At 41.7% G+C, this 21604-nt stretch overlaps 1 protein-coding gene across 2 annotated transcripts in view; it reads left to right on the top strand.

Annotated features, from left to right (window-relative positions):
• Window positions 1-21604, top strand: part of Fbxl13 (F-box and leucine rich repeat protein 13) — a 171630-nt gene that overhangs the window by 148614 nt on the left and 1412 nt on the right. For both annotated transcript variants that reach the window (XM_028789166.1, XM_028789165.1), the window contains 3 exons: window positions 769-852; window positions 13326-13460; window positions 20303-20466. In XM_028789166.1, the coding sequence (XP_028644999.1) occupies window positions 769-852; window positions 13326-13460; window positions 20303-20466 (383 nt within the window). The remainder of the gene's footprint in view (window positions 1-768; window positions 853-13325; window positions 13461-20302; window positions 20467-21604) is intronic.

The raw sequence follows: 21604 nt of genomic DNA, 5'->3' as shown, positions 1-21604 counted from the left end.
ACACACACACACACACACACACACACACACACACACACACACACACAGCAGGATGACATCTGTAAGCCAGCTTATCAATTCATCAGTGCTTATCAGAAGGTTTTGCCAGTCAGCTCTTGGGGAAACTGCGCAGACTCGGCATAGCACAGTCATGTGCATAACAGAAGGGTGAGGGGATGCAATCTAGTATTTTCGTTAATCTTTAAACCCGAAAAGAAAATAGGCTATTGGTTGTTGCTTATGTTTCTAGATCTTTTAACAAAGATCTGTTCTCTTTCTCGGTTAGAAATTAAGCTTATGAAATGAACTAAAGGTTTTGTGATTTCCATTTATTTATTTATTTATTTATTTATTTATTTATTTATTTATTTTTGGTTAGGAATGAATAAGAACCTACTGACAAAGTCCCTAGCTGTGTGAAGTGTCTTCGAGTGAAGTCAGAGCACTCGGTTCGGATAGCATTTCTCCAGCACAGCTAGAAACAGTGACATCTTAGGAGTTTGCTAGCTCTGGAACTCTGTAGCATTTTTCTCAAAGAATTAGAGACAGCTGAAATTTTTTTATTTAATTGTTTACTGGTAACTAATACTAATAATTTTCTTACCACAGTAAGCTCATGCTTTGTTAGATACGAAGAGGGGGGACCCAGGGTGTACCTTTATTTAGCCTGTATCAGTGATCTCTCTTCTATGCTATTAGTTTGTAAAAATAGCTCTTGGCTACACCCCATACTAAACTGTAATTACAAAATGCTCTTTATATTTTCAGGGCATGGCCATACTTTCCAGACACAGAAAGCTGAGGGAAGTTTCTCTGTCTGAGTGTGTCAACATCACTGACTTTGGAATTCGGGTAAGATGATTAGGGTTTTCTGCAGAGGGGTTAAGGTTAAAAATTAAGGTCCAATTGAATCAACTTTGTAAGTCATGGTGGAGAAGGAAAACGGAAGCCGACTCACACATGGGACTGGGACTTGCTCACAGTCCACTCTGGGTGTCATGGTTTCAAGCTAAACTGTTGCTCAGAGCATCCTGTTTGAACATTCAGCCCTTGGCTTTAATGCAATAGCATTAAATATAGAAGGCCATGAAGCTTTTAGGAGGTACAGCCTGGCTGGTAAAGTAGACTGCCTCACAAGCTCTGGAAGGTTAGACCTAGCCCTGGCTCTGGCCTCTCTCTATTCCATGTGAAGAAAGGGCTCTCTGCCATGCTGTGGCCACAAGGACTGCTGCCGTTTTCCCTACCACCATGGATTGATGTTTCTCTGAAACCATGGCCAGCACCTACCATCCTTCCTTAAGTGGCTTTTGTCAGGTGTTTTCGTTCATTGGAACACAAAGGTAGCTAGTGCACTCCACTGGTTCTTTGCCTAAAGGCCTCTTCAGCCTGAGGTGGCAAAGAAGCTCTGTGGCCTCATTTCTTCCCCATCTACTCTCTCTTGCCTCTGTCAGACTCATAGGATATATAGAGGCATTTACTTAGAGAGTGAGAAAAGTCTATGTGGCTCAGTGTCCTTGCATATAGCGAAAATATTCTATAAGATAGAATATTAAAATATGATCTAACCATGAGAAATGTTGGGGTTTAGATACTGTATAGATATCTAGCAGTTTGGAGGTTGAGTTATGTAAGCATAGTTCACAGTATACATCAATGGAATGGACAGCATGAAGCAAGTGATGGAGTAAGATGGATCGTTCTGTGCTGTAAGAATTCTTGAGAAGGGGAAGGGTCCATAGGCATGGCCCGAGTAACATGCGGCACTTCACACTCCACATAAGCCACAAGGAAATGGTTTAGCATCTTAAGCATCTAAATGAGAGTGTGTGTGTGTGTGTGTGTGTGTGTGTGTGTGTGTGAGAGAGAGAGAGAGAGAGAGAGAGAGAGAGAGAGCACACACTACCCAAACTCGTGTGTTGGTCATGCAGCATTGGACAAGGAAGAAATGGAAATTCAGCATAGGAAGCTGTTAACTCATTGGAAGCATCACATAAAAATGTGTTGGGAGCTAAAAGATTTCAAAACATAGGAAAACATTAGGCAAAGTAGGAAGAAAGGAAACCACTGAAGGGATGAAAGGAGCAAAACTTTCTTACAGGGATGATAAAGTAAATTCCTCAGGCAATGTATAATACAAGTGTCAGCTGAGGAATCAGCAGAAGGTGGCAATGTTTCCGAGCATGACAAATGTGATGACTTGTCATGACCAACTGAGCAATGCTGGAATACTGCACAGATTGAAGAGCTGTAGAGGCCTCAAGGCCAGGCATGCTTAGACCCTAGCATAGAATTCTAGACACTTGGGGTTGACGGAAGCTCAGGAACAGCTGAACCACTCTTCTGCTTTGATGGATAAGAAAACTAAAGGCTGAGAGGCTACAACTGATGAGGTTCCGTGTCTTCTCAGGAACCTTGCTTGAGCTCAGGCTTATGGAAGTGAAGGGTAGAATGGGGGAGTTACTCTTTTAAATGATTGTCTGGCAACATGGCTCAGTCCCTGCTGTGGTGTTCAGCTTTGCCTTGCTTTATCTCATTGTGTCTTAACAGTGTAATTGTATATGAGGAAAGGGTAACACATAAGAATCTTCTTTATAAGCTGGTGTGAAGCAAGGTCAGTTTCTTCTGATTCTACTCCCTGGCACAAGTCTTCGAGGTGTACAGAGTTATTCAGAAATCAAAATACTGCCTCAAGACAAAGAGCCCAGGTTGGATTGAAAACTTCCACATAAGACAAGATTATAACTCTATAATGAGAGTAATTATAAATGCTTAGGTACATGTAAGCTGCTATGAAAAGAAGCCAAGATTCCTGTAAGTAAAAATTGTGGTTTAATTGAAAGGTTAAACATGTATCACACAAAGCCTTATCCACTAGCACAATACATTCAGGCTTTCAAAAAAAATTGAAAAGCAGCACTTCACACTCCACATAAGCCACAATGAAATGGTTTAGCACCTTAAGCATCTAAAGGAGAGAGAGAGAGAGAGAGAGAGAGAGAGAGAGAGAGAGAGAGAGAGAGCACACTACCCAAACTTGTGTGTTGGTCATGCAGCACTGGACAAGGAAGACAGATCAAAGATTTAAAATACAAAAGAGTTAAGCATCATTGCAAATAAGTGTGCCGTTAATCCTGCTTAGCAACTCCAGATAGACTCAAAGCAGAGTACCATGTCTTCTTAAGAATAGCAGGGAGACCATAACTCAAGCAGTGTACCATATCTTCTGAAGAACTGCAGGTAGATCATAATTCAAGGCAGTGTACCGTATAGACCATGACATGTTTCAAGGCACAGGCCAAGAAGATTTTGTACTTTTCCACCACCTGGCCCCTCTTACCCCCTCCCCTTGTAAAACATGCTATAAAAAAGCATTTCATGTTCAAAAAAAAAAAAAGAAATTAAAAAAAAATGTTAAAAAAAAGAGGGCAGGCATTAGGGAATAATTGTAAGAATAAGAATGATACATTTCATCTGTCATTCATAATAATCCTGTTAACCATGTGTCTTGTACTCACATAAAAAAAAAATAAAATAAAATAAAATCACCTGTTTAAAAAAAAAAAAAGTGTGCCGTTAAGATGACTCAGTACTGTGCTGGAGAGATGGTTCAGCCATTAAAGGCTAGGCTCACAACCAAAAATATAAGATGATTCACTATTAATGTGGCATTATACTGTTATGAATGTCTTACATTGTTCTTGACAAGTCTTCATCTCAAATCAGTACACATGAGCGTGTGTGCGTGTATGTGTGTGTGTGTACACACACATAAACAGACATCTGTCGGTTAATAATTTTGTATGTATTTATGAGATACAGTGCCATATTTTAATAATGTTTATATACAGTGTGAATCCATCTACTTAACTACCCACTTAAACACTCATTTATCCATTCATCCATCCATGAGCCAGGAGTAAGGTCTGTATCATGGAGTGCATTGCAGAACCCAAACAAGAAAGGAAGACTTGCCCTGACTGCCAGGAGTTCTCCGTCAGGGAGGCAGACTCAGCGACATGACTCTAGTTTGCGTGAGAGAAAAAGACTGTTTATTTGAACTAGTAGCTAGTAGTTAGTTCAGTTGTGTGTAATAATAAATGTTAAATACATATTTACTGATGAATGAAGACCAAAATAAAAGTTAAGAATATTGACATTCTGATCTTGAGTTACATTTCTTAGAGAGGAGGCAGTTGTATTTGACCAGTGAAAGAACCTTTCAGAGGTATTCTAGTGTACTGCTATCATAGTAGCCTCTAAATACCCATCACATTAAAAAATGCATCTTGGGATAAGGCTGAGGCTAGGAATCAGAAAGGATCACGTTCTGCCACTTGCTTTTGAGCTCTGGGCTCCAGGGACCCACAACCCTTCTAGAGTGCCTACATTTAGACTGCTTTTAGGTGCTGGAGAGTCTAGGCAAAAGCGTGTGCTCATCGTTAACTCTGTGATCATAAATCAAAATTCTGGCTTGTCTTTAAAAAGTTTAAACTTTCAAAATTGCTATTTTCACTGATCTAAAGACATCTTTTTAAAAGAAGCATAGAATACAGATTATTTCATTATTAGTTGCACAAGACCAGATGTTCTTTCCAGAAAAAAGTTTTCTGTCTCGTCATCTCTCCAGTTTTTTTCCTGTTCCTCTACTTGGTGTGTGTGTGTGTGTGTGCGTACATACCCATGTGCACATGCCCGTGTATGTGTGTGTGTGTTGGCTTTTGAACAGTCCAAGAATCCACTTTGTTCAACAGTTCTCCTCTCCTCGAAGTGCAGACTGGTGTCTGACCAGCCTGTTTTGGACATGTGTGTCTGGAGTTTAAGAAGGGTTTCTCCATGGACCCTGAACAGCAAACTTTAGTCGCTCTCCTGTGTCTCTTTCCTCATCTTCAACACTATTCATTAACTTTTAACTAGTCCTAAAATATTGTTTATGCAAGATTTTCGTCAATAATATTTTTATCCATTGATAGCTCCACCTTCCAGTGCTAAACCAAAATTGATTTTGGTAGCCTTTGATACATCCTGACTCACAATGCTTAAGACAGGCTACATGAGTCAGATCCCCTTAGCAACAACTTTTGAAAAGATAAACACTGATTTCTATTTAGTTTCCAGCATTAGGTCATGCAATAATTATCAAAGCATGAGATTTTGATAACTACACCTATTCTCCAGGGATGAAATTGTGTTCCTGGGTTAAAAGGTGAAGAACAATCAAGATTCTTGGTCAAACCGGCCTTAATCACTGGCCTTTGATGCAGCAGATGCTCTGAGCTGTCCTGTACGGGGAAGTAGAACAGGCAAATAGTTTGGTTCTCTTGGTACCTGGCTCTTGTGCCCAGGGAAGCCTTTGCAGTTGTCTCTTTCCAGGGAAGTATTGACTAAAAAGTCTATGATGAAGTAGCTGCCAGAGGGTCTTAGGCTGTAGGATATTTATAAAGGGTCCTAGGAGAAGAACTAAATGATTTCTTGGTAGACTTAAAGAGGTGGTCATCTGGTCCTTGTTAAAAAAGTGACAGCCATAAAACCCAGAACAATTAAGAGCTTCATTTTGGAAATCCCTGCCGAGTTGATCATCTATGCTAAGGACCCGAGCTTTATGATAACACAGCAGATGCCAGAAGACTCATGGGATATGGACTCAACTGGGGGACACAGACACTAGGGCTTTATTGTTTCTTCATTAGCTGTGAGCAAAAGCAGCGATCTCAGCACAGTGTTGCTCTTGACGCTAATGTGTTTCCAATTGTAAGCCATCCAACAGGATCTGAAACTTGCCAGACTTCAAAGGATGTGGAATTCAACAACTTCTCAGAGTCCCATAGCATCTAAGGTTCCAAGGGATTCTGGAGTGCTGGGTACCATGTTTTCTTGGCAAAGAACTAGGTGAAGCTGAGTAAGCCTGCCCCAGGCCTGGCTTGCTGCCCACTCCCACCGTGAGAGCCAGTAGACAGCTGAAGTTTTGCTGAATTTCATAAATGACCCACACATCTGTTATTTTCATGTAAGTGTCCACAGAGAAGAACTTCAGGAGGATGTGTTAAAAGCAAGACAATCCTTAGGAGGCCTTTTCTGCCATATGTAAAATGAAACTTTCCTAAAGTTAAACAAAACCTATTAGGTTGCATGCAGGCAAAAGCAAATGCCGGGAGTCCACTCTCTATGACAGCATGAGTTTATGCCGATACTTTTGATCCCTCTGCGACACACCTAGGATTTGCCCATTGTGTCATGCCCAATGTGAGCAGGGGGCCTGCAACATGGCTCAGAAGGGTTGTAGTTCACTGGCTGTGGTTTCTAATAACTCTGACAGTACCATATAGAACTTCCTGCTGCATTTCCTTTCTAAAGCCCTCACGACATTACAGGTTAAATGTGGTATCCCAGGCAGGCAGCTTTGGCCCATAATTTCTGAGTCTACTGCAGCGTTCGTGATGTAGTGATGGTTCTGCCTCTGCAAGTGCTTCTGGAGAACACACACTCTGTCTCCCCAAAGCCCATTTTCTATCTATGTATCTATCTATGTGTCTATCTATGTATCTACCTATGTATCATCTATGTATCTATCTATGTATCTATGTATCTATCTATCTATGTATGTATGTATCTATCTGTCTGTCTGTCTGTCTGTCTTTCCATCTATCCATCTATCTATCATATATCTCTATCTATATGTGATATAGATATATAGATGTTTTTATTTCTCTTTTGCAGAGGAGGAAAGTTAAGGTTAAAAGTGAGTTAGAGTCACATAGACCCACTAGATTCTTGCTCTGAGATTTTTCTGTGAGTCTGGAAGCCCCTCTTGACTTATCAATTCATATATATATATATATATATATATATATATATATATATATATATCAAGCAGTTAGTTGACAGAGAGTGAACATAGAAAAACCATAGAGAGAGGAAGGACAAATAGAGAGACACACAGCAGGAAGTGGGATGGAGGGGCATTCAGTTGGAAAGGGTTTTTGAAACAGCATGGGGAAGGAGAACTTGCCTTTGGGCATGCTGACTGAGGAGGAAGGTCAGCCGGGTGCTTTCTCTGCCTCTCTGAGGCAGCAGGCATTTACTCCAGCGTCAGGCTCCTGAGTCTTCATTGGTAAAATCGAATGATTGTGATTTTGTTTAAAAAACAACCACAGCACTATTCTGAATTTTTTTAAAACAAACTTTGCTTACCAAATATAATTTGCAAACAGAAGATCCTTTTTTGTCTTCCTTTTGAGTTTTCAGGATGCATTCTGTTGCTGCTTATTGCTATACTACTCTGTTCTGTTTTTCCACCTCTTGGCTTCTTTCTATACCTGTCACACTGTATATTTTGGAAATAATTCCCCTCTTTTAATCCAAGTATATTATAGGATCTATGACATTAGTAAGCTATCTATCTAGGTTTGCTTGACAACCATAGGTATCCTGTTGAGAAAACATTTACTCAGAAAACAAACAAGACAATTTATCTTGGGGTTAGAAGGAAATATTAGAATTTCTAAGACTTTTATTTAGATTTTTTATTGACAATATTTATTTGGTTATATCTATTTATAAAATCTTTAATCATACATATAACCTACAAAGTATATTAATATGTTTTTATTGAGAGTATATGGTCAAAATATTTTTACTATAGTTTTTACAATCTTAAAAATCTGGCAGGGCCAGAGAGAACCTGGTAGCAACAATTACAGTAGCTTCTATTTGCCCATGTGTCTGCTGTGTACCAGGAATCATTCAGTCACTTTTGTTCATATTAACCCACTTGCTCTCTCAACAAATCATGAAGTGCCAATATTAAAGTACTGTGTTATTCCCATGCTGCAGAGGAGAACATTAAGTCCTAAAGGAGTGAATATTTATCCTGAAATGCAGAACTTTCAGTGATCTAAGCTGAATTCAGGCCCCTAGACCTTGTTCAGGAAGGCCATGGTGCTGTGGACTGCCCGCCATCCATAGGAGCTCACTCTCCTCACTTGTATTATGAAGAGTCTAGATTCCCTGTGAACTCTTCCTCACTGGATTAACCCTTAGTCTGCAGGCCGAGGGCAGGGGCCACATTGACAAATTGGACATGAATTCCAAAGCTATGGATGATGCAGAAGATAAGGTAATCTCGAAAAGTGCTACAGTACCAAGAGAACACAAAGAAGAGAAAGCAATAGGAATCAGGAGACATTTATGTCACCTTGAGGGATTAGCAGGCATTGTAGACCATTAATGAAGACTAGGTGGGCTGGCTCAAAGCTAAGAATACAATTTCTGGAATTATATGTGCTAAACACAGAACTTCAGTTGCTTGGGCCTCAGACAATCATGAGATGTGGAGACAATTTCTCAAAGACGGCCTCTATCCTGCCAGGCATCAGAGCAGGTTGAAGCTAAAACTTCTTCCCCAGATTGCCATATGCATTGGAAACAATGCGAAATATGGAACTTCGTTTGAGAATATTTGCTTTCAATCTTGCTTCTGTGGCCTGTCCTTACCTAACTAGGCCTGGCTTCCCAGCAGAGTAGGAAAACAGGACTATTTTCACCAGGACAGGGCTCCAGGCTCTACAGAGTGGGTAATTCTAGCCAGGACAACCCCTACCTGCATGTATAATTCCAGAAATTGCATCCTTAACTTTGAGCTAGCCCAACTAGTCTTCATTAAAGAAGTTCTTGAGAGCACAGTGTTTTCCCAGAATTACCAACAGAAGGAGAAATAAAACAAAACAAAAAACTCCAGCCTTGTAGAACGCCTAATGGGACTGTAATGAGGCACATTGTCAAGAGACAGTGTCATGAGAAGAGAGAGCAAAGGCAGAAGTTTTTGAACAAAGAGCTGCCACCTGTTGAGGTGGATTAATCAGGGTTTGGTCAAAAGAACACTATTGTAGCAGTCAACAAATATGAGTCAGGCTCAGTCCCAGCTACATACCCAATTTAGGAATGTAGTCTTTAACCCCGGACACTGTGACTCAGCCCAGAAGACACAGGGGACACTGATAAAGTGACATAGAACTTTACTGAAAACGTATTAATTGATGGCAAAATAGGATGGTAGACTAGAAAAAGGAGTCCGACTTGACCATGTTTTCGTTTCTTTCTGCCTTCACTATAAGAGACTGACTTGGAAGAGGCTTAGTGTAGCATTTTTCAAGATAAAGGAAATGGGCAGCTGTTATGGGGTTGATATGTGAGTGACTGGACAGCTTTAGAGATGGCAGGGCACAGCACAGCTGTCTCTGGAGGAGAAGAGGAAGTTACGCTGTGTGATCATGTTGTAACAGGCCTGCAGACATAGAGCCTCAGGGTGACTTGCATGGCTCTAAATGAAACAATGAACTGTGGGACTTTAGCTCTCATAATTTTCCACTGATTTAGCATAAACACACAAATCTTTTTGCCTCAGGTTTTTCATGTCTGGGAATGCAGCTGTGAATGTATCACAGGCTTTACAATCGGTTTTAGAGCTATTGAATTTAAAAGCCTCCAAACATTACAGTTTCAAAAACTAGTAGAGCCATGGAAAATAAAGACACAACAGGGAACTGATCCAGGCAGTCCAAAGATACTGGCAGTGGGGGCTGAAGAGATACCCTGTGGCTCCCTTTAAAGCTAGCCAGCTTTCAAGCAATCAGTCTTATAGTTCTAAATTTCTATTAATTATTATCACTCTGTGTGTGTGTACGTGGGTGAGCATGTGGAGGTCAGAGGACAACTTTTGTTATCTGTTCACTCTTGCCACTGTGGTTCTGGGTGTTGAACGCTGGAAGTCAGACTTCCAGAACAAGCACTTTTACCCACTGAGTCACCTCATTGGCCCCTCACAGTTTAAATACTGTTCTTGCTATGACTTGTCTCTGGTTCTTGCTCTCTGTCCATTCTCTAAGAGGAAGTAGTATTATCCCATACCTTGCAACATCAGAATTCTTGTATTATTAAAACAGACTTGATTTTCTAGACGACACTTACATAGGACCAATCTGCATCCTAGTATTGAGTGAGGCTGTGCTGCTTGTGTGATGCTTATGAGGGCCTATAAAAACTAGCACAGTTCCAGAGAGGAGCCCAAGAGACTCACCACATTCTTATTGGTAAGTGAGCTGAGAGACAGCTATTGGTTCCAGTCAAAGGTGGATTCCCTCTGTACCGCTCGGGATATGAACCTGTGCTTGATTATCTCCAGTGACAGTGACCCTTCTACCCCTCAACAGTGACTCCTTCCAATTTCTGGCAGCATTTAGTTCTAGACATGACAGATTTCCATGCAAAGTTAGTCACCCAGGGGTGAGTCAAGCGCAGTAAATGCTGACCCCTGTGGAAAATCCAAGTTCTGCATGAGCTCAAGAGCAATCACTGTTGGCAGCTGTGCTCAGAAAAAAAGGGAATCGCCAAGACTTCTTTCTCTCTGTAAGTATATATATTTTAGCATTGGCACCACACACAAAAATCTACTAGCAGCTAATATTTAGTCTTCAAAAGTTACAACTGTCAAAAACTGTAGTACATCACAGTGCTACATACACATACGGATGGTTGTATACACTGTGGAGTGGCCACGTCAAGCTCATTAGCACTCGTCCCCTCTTACACTTAAATTTTGTGGTGAGAAGCTTTCAAATTTCAGTGTCTGATGGTGCTTGCTTGGTTTCCTCAGCTTCACATGGTCTTATTTTTATTCCTCCTTCCATGCTGTGTGTGTGTGTGTGTGTGTGTGTGTGTGTGTGTACATGTGCATACACTGTCCATAGAGGCCAAAGAGGGCATCAGATCCCTGGAGCTGGAGTTTATGCGGTTATGAACGGCTTGACCTGGTTACTGGGAACCAAATGCTGGTCCTCTGCCCTCTTAACTGCTGAGCCATCTCTCTAGATCCTCATTTTGTTTTTATATAGTATCCACTGAGTTGTAAGTCATTGTAAAGCAGTAAACTAGCATATATATAGTATTAGGTGTCAGAATGGGCCTTTTTAAAAGAAAAGTCTGCTGTGTTGATTCTCATCCCCTTCCACTCCCCTCTGTGTCCCTTCCACCCATCTATTCCACCCTGCCTTAGTCAGGGTTTCCACGGCTGTGAACAGACACCATGTCTAAGCCAACTCTTATAAGAATAACATTTAACTGGGGCTGGCTTACAGATTCAGAGGTTCAGTCCATTATCATCCTGGCAGCATGGCAGCATGCAGGCAGGCTTGACACTGGAGGAACTGAGAGTTCTACATCTTGTTCCGAAGGTAAACGGAAGGCTGAGTTCCAGGCACTAAGAGGAGGGCCTCAAGACCCACCCCCACAGTGACACACTTCCTCTAACAAGGTCACACCTTCTCCAGTAACGTCACATCTCCTAATAGTGGCACTCCCTGGGACAAGCCGCCTTTCCATTACCTCATTTATTTAAGTACAGATAGACATTATAAGCCAGGGTCCATAGATGAGACATGTGGGTTTTGTCTTTCTAAGTCTTGGTTATCTTGCACAGTATAATACCTCCCAGCTTCATCCATTTCCCTGAAAAGTTTGTGATGCCGGTTTTCGTCATAGCTGTATACTGTGCTCTGTTTTCTATCTGCTGATGGCTGTCTAGGCTGGTTCCACTGCTTTGCTTCTGAGAAAGGAAAACAATAAATTGATATATACAAGGATCTCTGTGACAGATGATCACTGTGAGATTTCAAAATGATGCTACGATATAGGTATCGGTTGCCTTAATTAGAAGGGAAGCTGAGGCTCCTAAAAGGTCATATTACTTGTCAAAATTTCAGAGGTTGTCATGATGGAAAGAGAGTAAGACTCAAAGGCTGTGCTCTTCCCACCGTGGCCCTCACATATCTGTCATCTACTCTTGCATCTAGGCCCCCTCTCCCCACTCATCTGGATGAGTATAATCCCGTTAATATGCCAATCACATGCTATCAGCAGGAACGTCAGAAAAACTGGCTTTTGCTAGCAGGAATGTGGGCACTAATGAACTGTTAATTTGACATGTATCTTTTGACATGCTGATCTGGGATGCAAGTTTTTCGTTTGTTTGCTTTGTTCATGGGAAAAAAAATCTGTATTTAGGGGACCCAAATGTATACTAAATAAAGGACTGCAGACAAGGTTTCTTTTTTTTTTTTAATTGGATATTTTATTTACATTTCATATGTTGTCCCCTTACCCCATCCCCCACCCACCCGGGAACCCCCTATCCCCTTACCCCTCCTTCTTCTTCTCTGTGGATGTAACCCCTACCTACCCCCCAACTTCCACTTCCCCTCCCTCAAAATTCCCACCCCCTGGGGCGTCCAGGCTTCATGAGGTCAAGGATCTCTTCTTCCACCTATGCCCAGCAGGGCCCTCCACTCTTACGTATTCAGCTGAAGTCCTGGATCCCTCCCTAAGTGCTCCCAGGCTGGTGGTTTAGACTCTGGGAGCTGTGGTTGGTTGGTATTGTTGCTCTCCTCATGGTGCCACAAACCCTTTCAGCTCCTTCAGTCCTCACTCTAACTCCTCCCTTGAGAACCCCATGATCAGTTCAATGGCTAGTTGTGAGCATCTGCTTCTGAATATGTCAGACTCTTGAAGGCCTCTGAGGAGACATCCATATCAGGCCCTTATCAGCATGCACTTCCTGACTTCCACATCAGCATCTACCTTTGGTGACCACACATGGGATGGATACTCAGGTGGAAAGGTCTTCAAATGGCCCCTCCTTCAGTTTCTGTCCCTCACTTTGTCTCCATATTTGCTCCCTTGAGTATTTTGTTGCTCCTTCTAAGAAGAACTGAATCACCCCCACTTGGTCTTCCTTTTTTATGAGCTTCATGTGGCCTGTGAGTTGCATCTTGGGCATTTCAAGGTTCTGGGCTAATATCTGATAATCAGTGAGTGAATACCATGTGTGTTCTTTTGTGATTGGCTTACTTCACTCAGGATGATGATTTCTAGTTCCTTCCATTTACCTAGGAAACTCTCGAATTCATTGTTTTTAATAGCTGAGTAATACTCCATTGTGTAAATATACCACATTTTTTGAATCCATTCCTCAGTTGAAGGACATCTGGGTTCTTTCCAGCTCCTGGCTATTATAAATAAGGCTGCTATGAACATAGTTGAGCATATGTCCTTGTTATATGTTTGAGCATCTCCTGGGTATATGCCTAGGAGTGGTATAGCTGGATCCTCAGGTAATGCTATGCAGACAAGGTTTCAAATGGACAGAGTATTTGGAAGAAGACTAAGAGAAAGTAAAGGAGAACAAACAAACAAACAAACAAACAAACAACAAACACCTTTAAAGAAAAACAAAAACCAAAAAAACCCCAAACCTGTGACGTTGGAATCTCTTTCAGGCATACTGCAAAACCTCGCTGGTCTTGGAACACTTGGATGTCTCCTACTGCACTCGACTGACAGATGATATCATAAAAACTATAGCCATCTTCTGTACTCGAATTACATCTCTTAACATCGCAGGATGCCCAAAGGTATGCATGGCGGCTGGCGCATAGGCAAGTCAAAGGTCAGCACTGACAGGATCCAGGCAGGGCCACAGGCAGGGCTGGAGTTGGCCTTTGTGTCTGCCATGTCTTGTGGAATCATTGGATGCGTTTTTTCCCATCTCCCAGTTGGAACTAGCTCTAGGATTTTGTTCGTGTCAAAGTAGAATTTATAAACATTCAAGATATTATTCTCTTGCAAATATAAGTTTTTTGTTTTTTGTTTTTTTTTTTCATTTATTTTTTTGAGACAGGGTTTCTCTGTGTAGCTCTGGCTATCCTGGAACTTACTCTGTAGACCAATCTTGTCCTCCTGTGCAGGGATTTAAGGTGTGTGCCACGCCCCACTCAAATTATATGCAAATATAAGTTTGTGCCATAGGTTCATTTAATTCATCAATGAGCAGATCAGCAAAAACCATAAAATCATGGCACAGAGCATTAGAAAGAACTGGATAGTGACCAAAGAAAAAGTGTTGGATTATGGGTCTCAGGTTAGATCTAAAATTGGTTAACATCCTTTAGGACAATGCAGCCAGAACCTTAGTTTAGAGTTTCTACCAGACAGGAATAATTTGCATGTCTCCTGCACAAAAACAAAACAAAACAAAACAAAAACAAAAAAAACCACTAAGTGTTAACATATAACTTCACTGACTTTGGGCCTTAGTAAATAAAAACAGCATATAAAGCTAAGGTTTAACTCTCTAGGTGTTTCCTCAGTGGGGCAGGTGGACAATGTCCTTGTAGTCTGTCGAAAGGTTAGTCATCTTTGGTCTTAACCTCAAGAGTCTATGGCTTTCCTGAAGGAAAAAAAAAAAGGATGAAATAGCAAGAAGCAATAGTGCTCATTACAAACATTGACTACATAACTGCTTACAGGCAGAAAGAAGGCGTCCGCTGTCATACCGTTCCTTGTAAAACACAAATTGCTGGAACTTAAATACTTATTTTTCAGAATTTTTTTTTTCTGTGCACAGAAAAGTCAGAAATGGAGAAGGTTTGTGTTTGGTTGTTTTAAAGGATGGAATAATACTTTCAAAATATATATAATATAATATAATATAATATAATATAATATAATATAATATAATATAATATAATAAATGTAATATAACCTGCTTTCTTTTGTCTTTAGAAACCCTGAGTCTGGGTTAATAAGGCAGATCGAATATACACACATGATTTCTCATGAAGCCCTGTCACTGCCGCTGAGCAGTGAGGGTGCATTAGGACAAGGCAAACAGGCGTGAGGAAGCTGTGGGAACTTGAAAATAGGTGAACAACTTAGGTGACAGAGCCAGAGAGGAAGCCCATTCCACAGGAGAGAAAGCTGAGAGTGTCTCAGCCGTACAATAGGCTTTAAGCTTGGCAGCAGCATAGAGTTCTCGGATGGTGTTAGGAGGGAACTAAAGTCCTTGTTAAATACTCTAGAGATGCAGAGAGACTCCAGACCTCCACTGCTCCACATCTCTGGGCAAATCCCCACCCGATCCAGAAGCACGGACATCCATTTTCCCAACCCTGACAGTTCTGAAGTTCCAGACAAAGCAGTCCTTCACAGTGAGGAGGAGGGAGGGTATTCCTGTCATCACTGGATAGCTACCAACACCCCGGCCCTCCAGGCATAGGGTCCCTAGCATCTGAACTCCTGTATTTCCCATCTTGAAAACCAAGAGTGTCTCCAGACATTGCTAAATGTCCCCTGGAGAGCAAAACTGCCATTGTCTACAGATAGTGAAGCAGAGGGTCTCTGTGCAGGGAAAGGCCATGCTTTACTGGGAGTTTGGGTACAAAAGTGAAATGGGGAACAAGGCCCCAGAATTTGGAGAGCAGACACTTTAGCACTTTTTCTTCTTACTCAGGACTCAGAATGTGGCTGCCAGAACTTTCCTCCAGGCAGGAGATTAGATGCCTCTTCTCTAGAGACCTTGCCAGCCCACAATGTAAGATTGAAAACTCTTGACAGGAGAGTGTTCTCAACACACCCTCCTAGGTCACCCTTCACTCGGGTTTGGAGCAAGGTCTACATTGTACACTTAGCTTCCACTCAGAGGCTAGCCTTCCACTGATAACCTCAAATGGTCAGGCAAGCTTCCTAGTTCCTCAAGGAAGTCTCTAAACAGAAGATTAAAAACCCAAACACGTTATAAGGGAGAACTTGGAGCTGGCAAAATATTCAGAAGGAAGAAAATATAAACCATAAAAAGTGCTCAGGTTGTTAAAAGCTTGTTCTGCTGTGCTCACCTACTGGCTTTTATCTGAACAACATCACCCCAGTTCTCAGAGACTGTGCACCCTTGCTGGGCTATGAATTCAGAAGCTTTACTATTGGCTTGAGTGGGCTGAGAGAGAATCTGGAACCTCCCAAACTTTCCACACTAATGTATCAGATAAAGAGGAGGAGGAAGGAGGAGGAAAGTTTGGGTCAGCCAGAACAAACTAAAGCTATAAAGTTTATATTAAAACCCCCCTTTTTTTGATAAGAGTCTTAACACTTAGCCCAGGCTAGCCTAGAATTTATCAGTAGAGTAGGCTGGCCCTGAACTAGATGCCATTCTATCTCAGCCTTCCAAGTGCTGGGATTACAGGTATGTATCACCATGCCTAGCTACAAGACTTCTTTTAATAATGGATTTTGGTTAGAACAAGACAAACTGGAAGTTGTTTTTTTCTGGTCCATGTCACGTGGTTCTGGAAGTGAGTTGTGTGTGTCAAGAAGTTCACACACCGGCTGCAGTGACCACCTGACTGCATGATGCCCATGAATGCTCATAGGAGCTCTTGCTTATATGACTACCAGCACAGCCCACTGTGCTGGGGGATTACTCTGGCTCTAGCACAAGGCACAGGGAGGATGGGGACACGCTCTGCTAACAAAGGAAGTCCAGAAGAAAGGGCATGAAAAATGGCTCTGATGAGCACAGGAAAGAGGGAAGCGGACAAGGCATTCTAGAGGCAAGAGAAAAGATTTGACACAGATAAATTAACAGTAAGTGCTCACCCTGTACCTTACTCGAGGAGGAGGAAAGGGAAGTGGAGTAGAAGGGCTTGGCTCTCCCATCCAGATTGTGCTAGTGAGACAAAGGTCACATGACTGTCCTGCTTCAGAACAGGAGGGATGCGTATCTGGGTCAGTTTGAATAGTCGCCTGCTTACCTCACTTTCCCTGATTGATGAGGGCCATGGTTTACAGTGTAGTTCAGCATCATGGTTTTCCAGAAGCTCACTGGTGAATTCTGAATATGTATACATTACACCTATCTCTGGAAAGGCCTGCTTTCCCAGCAGCCCCTTCACCTCCAGGTCAGTCAGCAGAGCTGGGCCCTCATGTCTACAGCACTGAGATGCCAACGGAGGAAACCGCCTCTGACTCCAGGAAGAAAGTTGGTTGACGTGGGCCCAACGCAAAGGCCTGAGCAGTGTTCTTAGCAGCGTGACTCTCTTAGGACCTTTGATGAGCACTTGGTAGGATCATGACAGCTTGAGGTAGAAGTCAGTGACAAATATAAAGGAAGAGTAAGGGGAGAAGAAAGAAATCGATGCCAATAATGAATTATTTATACAATTTATCTATGAGGGGGAAAAACTCAAGCAGGGAAGGGCTTAGGAACCTTGTTTCTGTTGGGGGGTGTAGGCAAGGAGAAGTCGAATCTCTGTATCCTGGTTACCAACTCATCTGAGACAGAATAGACTCACACAGCACATGGCAAGACGTATGATTTGCAGCTAGGTAGTGAAGGACAGACACAGTCAGCCCTTCACAGAGCTGAGGAAAGCTGCCATAGTGGAACAAGTTTCCACTGGACAGGTCCCTTATGCTATAGTCAAGGGGCTCCAGGAAGCAGGGTTCTGAGCCCCAGCTATGAGTTTTATACTCCAAGGGCAAATGACATGCTACGATAAATTACTGAGGGGCATCCTGTTTGAAGGGGGACTGGAGCAGAACCAGTTCCCAGCTCAGGATGATGTACTCCAGGAGTCTAGTTATCCTTTAGAGCTAACAGGTGGGAAGGAGGAGGGGGCTGGATGATTGCAAAGCCACCTGGGAGACTGCTGACCATGTGAGTGCATCTGAGAAGGTGTGGCTTGCATAGGTAACATCTCCTGTAGGTTTATGTATTTGCACACTTGGTCCCCAGATGGTGGCAGGACCTTTAGGAAGTAGTATATTGTAAATTCTTTCAGTTTAGAGATTTCAACATGATCATATGTCAGTTAGAGGTTTTATGATGATTATAAAGAAATGATCAATGGATTCTTTTAAAATGCCTGACATATGATATTGGCTAATGTACATAATATACATATATATGTATATACAGTGTATATATAACACACACACATATATATAGTATATATATATACTATATATATAATTTCATTATATATATAATATATAATTTATATGTATATATAATTTTATATATATATATATAAAATTATATAATCTGTTACTATGCAACCAATCACCCCCAAAATTGATGGCTTAGACAACTCACATTTTTCTGAACTTTAAAAACAGATTTTTTTAAAAAAAATTCTGTATATATATGTGTGTCAGTGTATGGTTGTGTGCACATGGGTGTACCCACAGAGGCCAGAGGTGTTGGATTCCCACTGGACAGTTACAGGCAGTTATAAGTAGCCTAATATGAGTGCTGGGAACCAAACTCAGGTCCTTTGTAAGAGCGGTACAGACTCTCAACTCAAGACACATCTCTAGCCCAGATCTCATTTTATTTGCTCACAAGCCAATGGGCTAGCTGGTGTCAGCCATGTCTCTCTTCTACTAGTAGCTAAGCTAGGGTTGTCCATGTGGCTGTGACCATCTGCTAGCTCCACTCAAAGCTTGCTGGTATAGGGGTCCTCAGCCGAGGAGAGTTCTTTAATTGGGCATGGTGTTGCCCTCCCACAGGCTCTCTGAGCTGCTTGTAGGCCAGCAACACATTCCAAGAAGGCAAGAGGTAAAGCAGATTACAATTATATTGCAGTTTGAAACCTTTTTTTTCAAATTTTCCAGAACCTAATTAAGACATGCTGTAGAATGTTCAAAAGTAGTTATGTTTTAAGGTGACACATTTCTAATGGTGTCTGTTTTGCTAATTCTTAAAGTAATGTGTTTATATTTCTTCCAAAATAAGAAATAACTTCATTTAAAGAAACAAAAACAGTTTCCCAGAGACCCCAAGGAAGTTGTATTGGGAATAACAATCCGTCCAACGGGCCAGGGCTAATATCTTGTATCTGAGTCAGGAATATAGCCAACTCATCTGTCTCCAGCCCTTGAGTCATAAACCCCCAGACATCATCTCCCTATTGAACACACGGAGCTTCCAAACTTCAGATGAGGGCTCCTTTCAGGTCTTTGTGACAAAGCCTCCCACTGTGAGTTCCACCGCCTGGACTGTCCCCTCACCTCAATGTCCCTCGATAATTCTGAAGGATTCCTTTTCCAGTGACACCAGATCCTCAGAGACTTGATTATCATGGCAGGGATGTCTGAGGAAGTTTTGTGAGAACCAGATACGATTCTGAGCCTTAGTTACAAGCACTTTCTGGAAACAGGGAATGCCTAGACAATGACAACATAGATTTTCTCATACTTGAAAAATATACATTTCAAACCAAAGGGCTTTTCTGCATAATTCTCTTAACTTTATGTTAAAAACAATGATCTAAGCCTCATACTGTATGTTTTTTTTAAAGTGTCCATATATATAAAGTAGGAAATTAAATCCAGTTGGAAGAATTCCTTTGGGGAGAGTAATCTAGTTTATTCTGTAGGAAGTTTCAGTTCAGCCATAAATCAAAAGCCAGACCCCAAGTCAGTGAAATAAACTAGAAATGGAGTTGAATTAACTCTGTAGGACAGCTGGACAGACCTGGATGGTAAAAGACTGGCCAAGATTTGTCTGAGTGAGACTTGCCCTGTCTGTTGCTTCCGCTTATCACCCTCTTGCCATACACTGACTGCTCTCTCTGTCCAGAACTAGGGCACTCATTCTTGCGTATGACCTACCAGAGATTTCTCAGGGTAATCTGATCTCATATGGAGATGACACCCCCATATATATATAATTTCTGTAACATATAATGGTATTAAAGCATACTTTTCCAAACTGGCAAAGCTTTACAGAGGATTTCAAGCATGGACCACCCTGTTGCTGTAGCATTTCCTAAGTTCCTCATAATGACACAATAGGTATTAACTACTAAAGAAAATTTGAGAGTATTTTTCATCCAAACCAGAGGGTGCTTAAGTAAACAACAACATCATCATCACGAATCCGCTTGGTATCTCTTGAGGCAGGTTTTCACCCTTGCTATCTTATTTGGAAGTAGTTAAACCACAAACCTGACTTATCATGGAACAAACTCAGTGAAAGTCTACCAGGATCTTGATTTGTTTGCTACAGCCAGAATGCTTGCCGCCCTTGCCTGCCACTGATCGCCAATGTTTAAGCCCCAACTATCCATGTAACTGTGTCATGAAGTGGGGCCTTTGGGAGGTAAATAGATCTAAAAGAGGTCATGGAAGAGAGGCTGCTATTATGGGTTATATCTTTATAAGGAGAGGCAGAGTTCTCCATGCCACTATGTCTGCAGTATAAGGCAGACATCTGAAAACCTGTACCGCGCCAGACACCATATGTGCGGCCATTTTGATATCAGTCTTAGATTTCCTAGGCTTCAGTACTATAAGAAATAAGTACATGATGTTTGAGCCACCTGATCTATCATCTTTTATTACAGTACCCCAAATAAGATACTGTCCTCCTGGAGGATAGACTTGTTCAGTAACTGCTACTTACTTTGGCTATGTTCAGATTACCGATGCAGGGATGGAGATACTATCTGCAAGGTGCCATTATCTGCACATTTTGGATATCTCTGGCTGTATCCAACTTACAGACCAGATCCTTCAGGACCTTCAAATAGGCTGCAAACAACTCCGGATCCTCAAGATGCAATTCTGCAAGTCTATCTCTCCGTAAGTAGGCAGCTGGATGTAAAAGGGCTTGGAAATGCCAGGAGAGCTTGGCACGTGGCTGTACCATTTGTCATACACAATTTATATTTTGACTAATGGAAACCAACATTCTGAGTTGAACCAAGCGATTCCTTCTAAAATTAATTTCATGGTTTTACAGTCCTTCTACAGAAGCCTTTAATCTCAGTACCTTCCTCTCTATGACCAAGCAGGCGCCTAAAGTTGCTTCTGCCCCTTATCACTTAGCTCTGCATCTGCCGCTGGGATGTAAGTGCACATGGTTCATCTCCCCGAGGCTTAAGTAAACAATGACAAGCAGCTCCCTCACTCCAGACTGGAAGACTTGAGACTTATGGGTGGCGGGCTTCCTTCCAGTCTGGAAGCCTCTCTACTTGCTTTTTGGACCATGGACACAGTAACATGTATTTTCACTGAAGCTGCTGCCTGTAGATGAAATAGTGAGAGAGCTGAGACGTAAGGGACCAGAATCCAAAAAATGAGCAAATACAGAAGATTATGTTCCGCTGTTCACTTCCTATGACTGTGGGAAAATGCTTGGGTTACTATCACTGTCGCCTGTGATACTGCATCCCACAAGCAGTGACCAGAACCAGCCCATTTCCCTTCTCTGTACTGAGTCAGCAGCAACTTCCTCCTTATGATTTTTCTCAGGATCCTACTATTTGATAAATTTTTTAATACCACAATTTTTTTTTAGAACCCTGTGTGATAAGTTGGATAGCAAATGCATTGTGTAATGCATTCATCACAATTTTTATAGAATCTAAAACTTAAAAACTGTTAAATGAGCACTGAAGTTACTCTGGCTTGTAGCTAACTAAGAACTGTATTGCACAGCCCGCTACACATTTCCAAACTTAGCAATGAGTATTCAGCATCATATCAACTATCCTCAAGTCTCTAAAACCAGTGCTTTTCAGAAACCACAGGTAATATAGAACTTGGTCAGCTTTCAAGTCCTTTGCTCCCTAAACAGGTATTTCCTTTCCTTTCCCTGTAAATCAAGGACACTGCTGTATCAAAGTCCACGTCAGGAGCCCTGACATACTGTTCTTCAATGGTTTAGTTTTCATTGGAGACCTCCTCTACCTACTTAGTGAAGTTTATTCCTAGGTGT

Source organism: Grammomys surdaster, unplaced genomic scaffold, assembly GCF_004785775.1.
Source record: "Grammomys surdaster isolate TR1022 unplaced genomic scaffold, NIH_TR_1.0 125793, whole genome shotgun sequence".
Classification (NCBI taxonomy): domain Eukaryota; kingdom Metazoa; phylum Chordata; class Mammalia; order Rodentia; family Muridae; genus Grammomys; species Grammomys surdaster.
The sequence above is the reverse complement of the archived record's forward strand: the minus strand, read 5'-3'. Positions and strand labels throughout refer to the sequence as shown.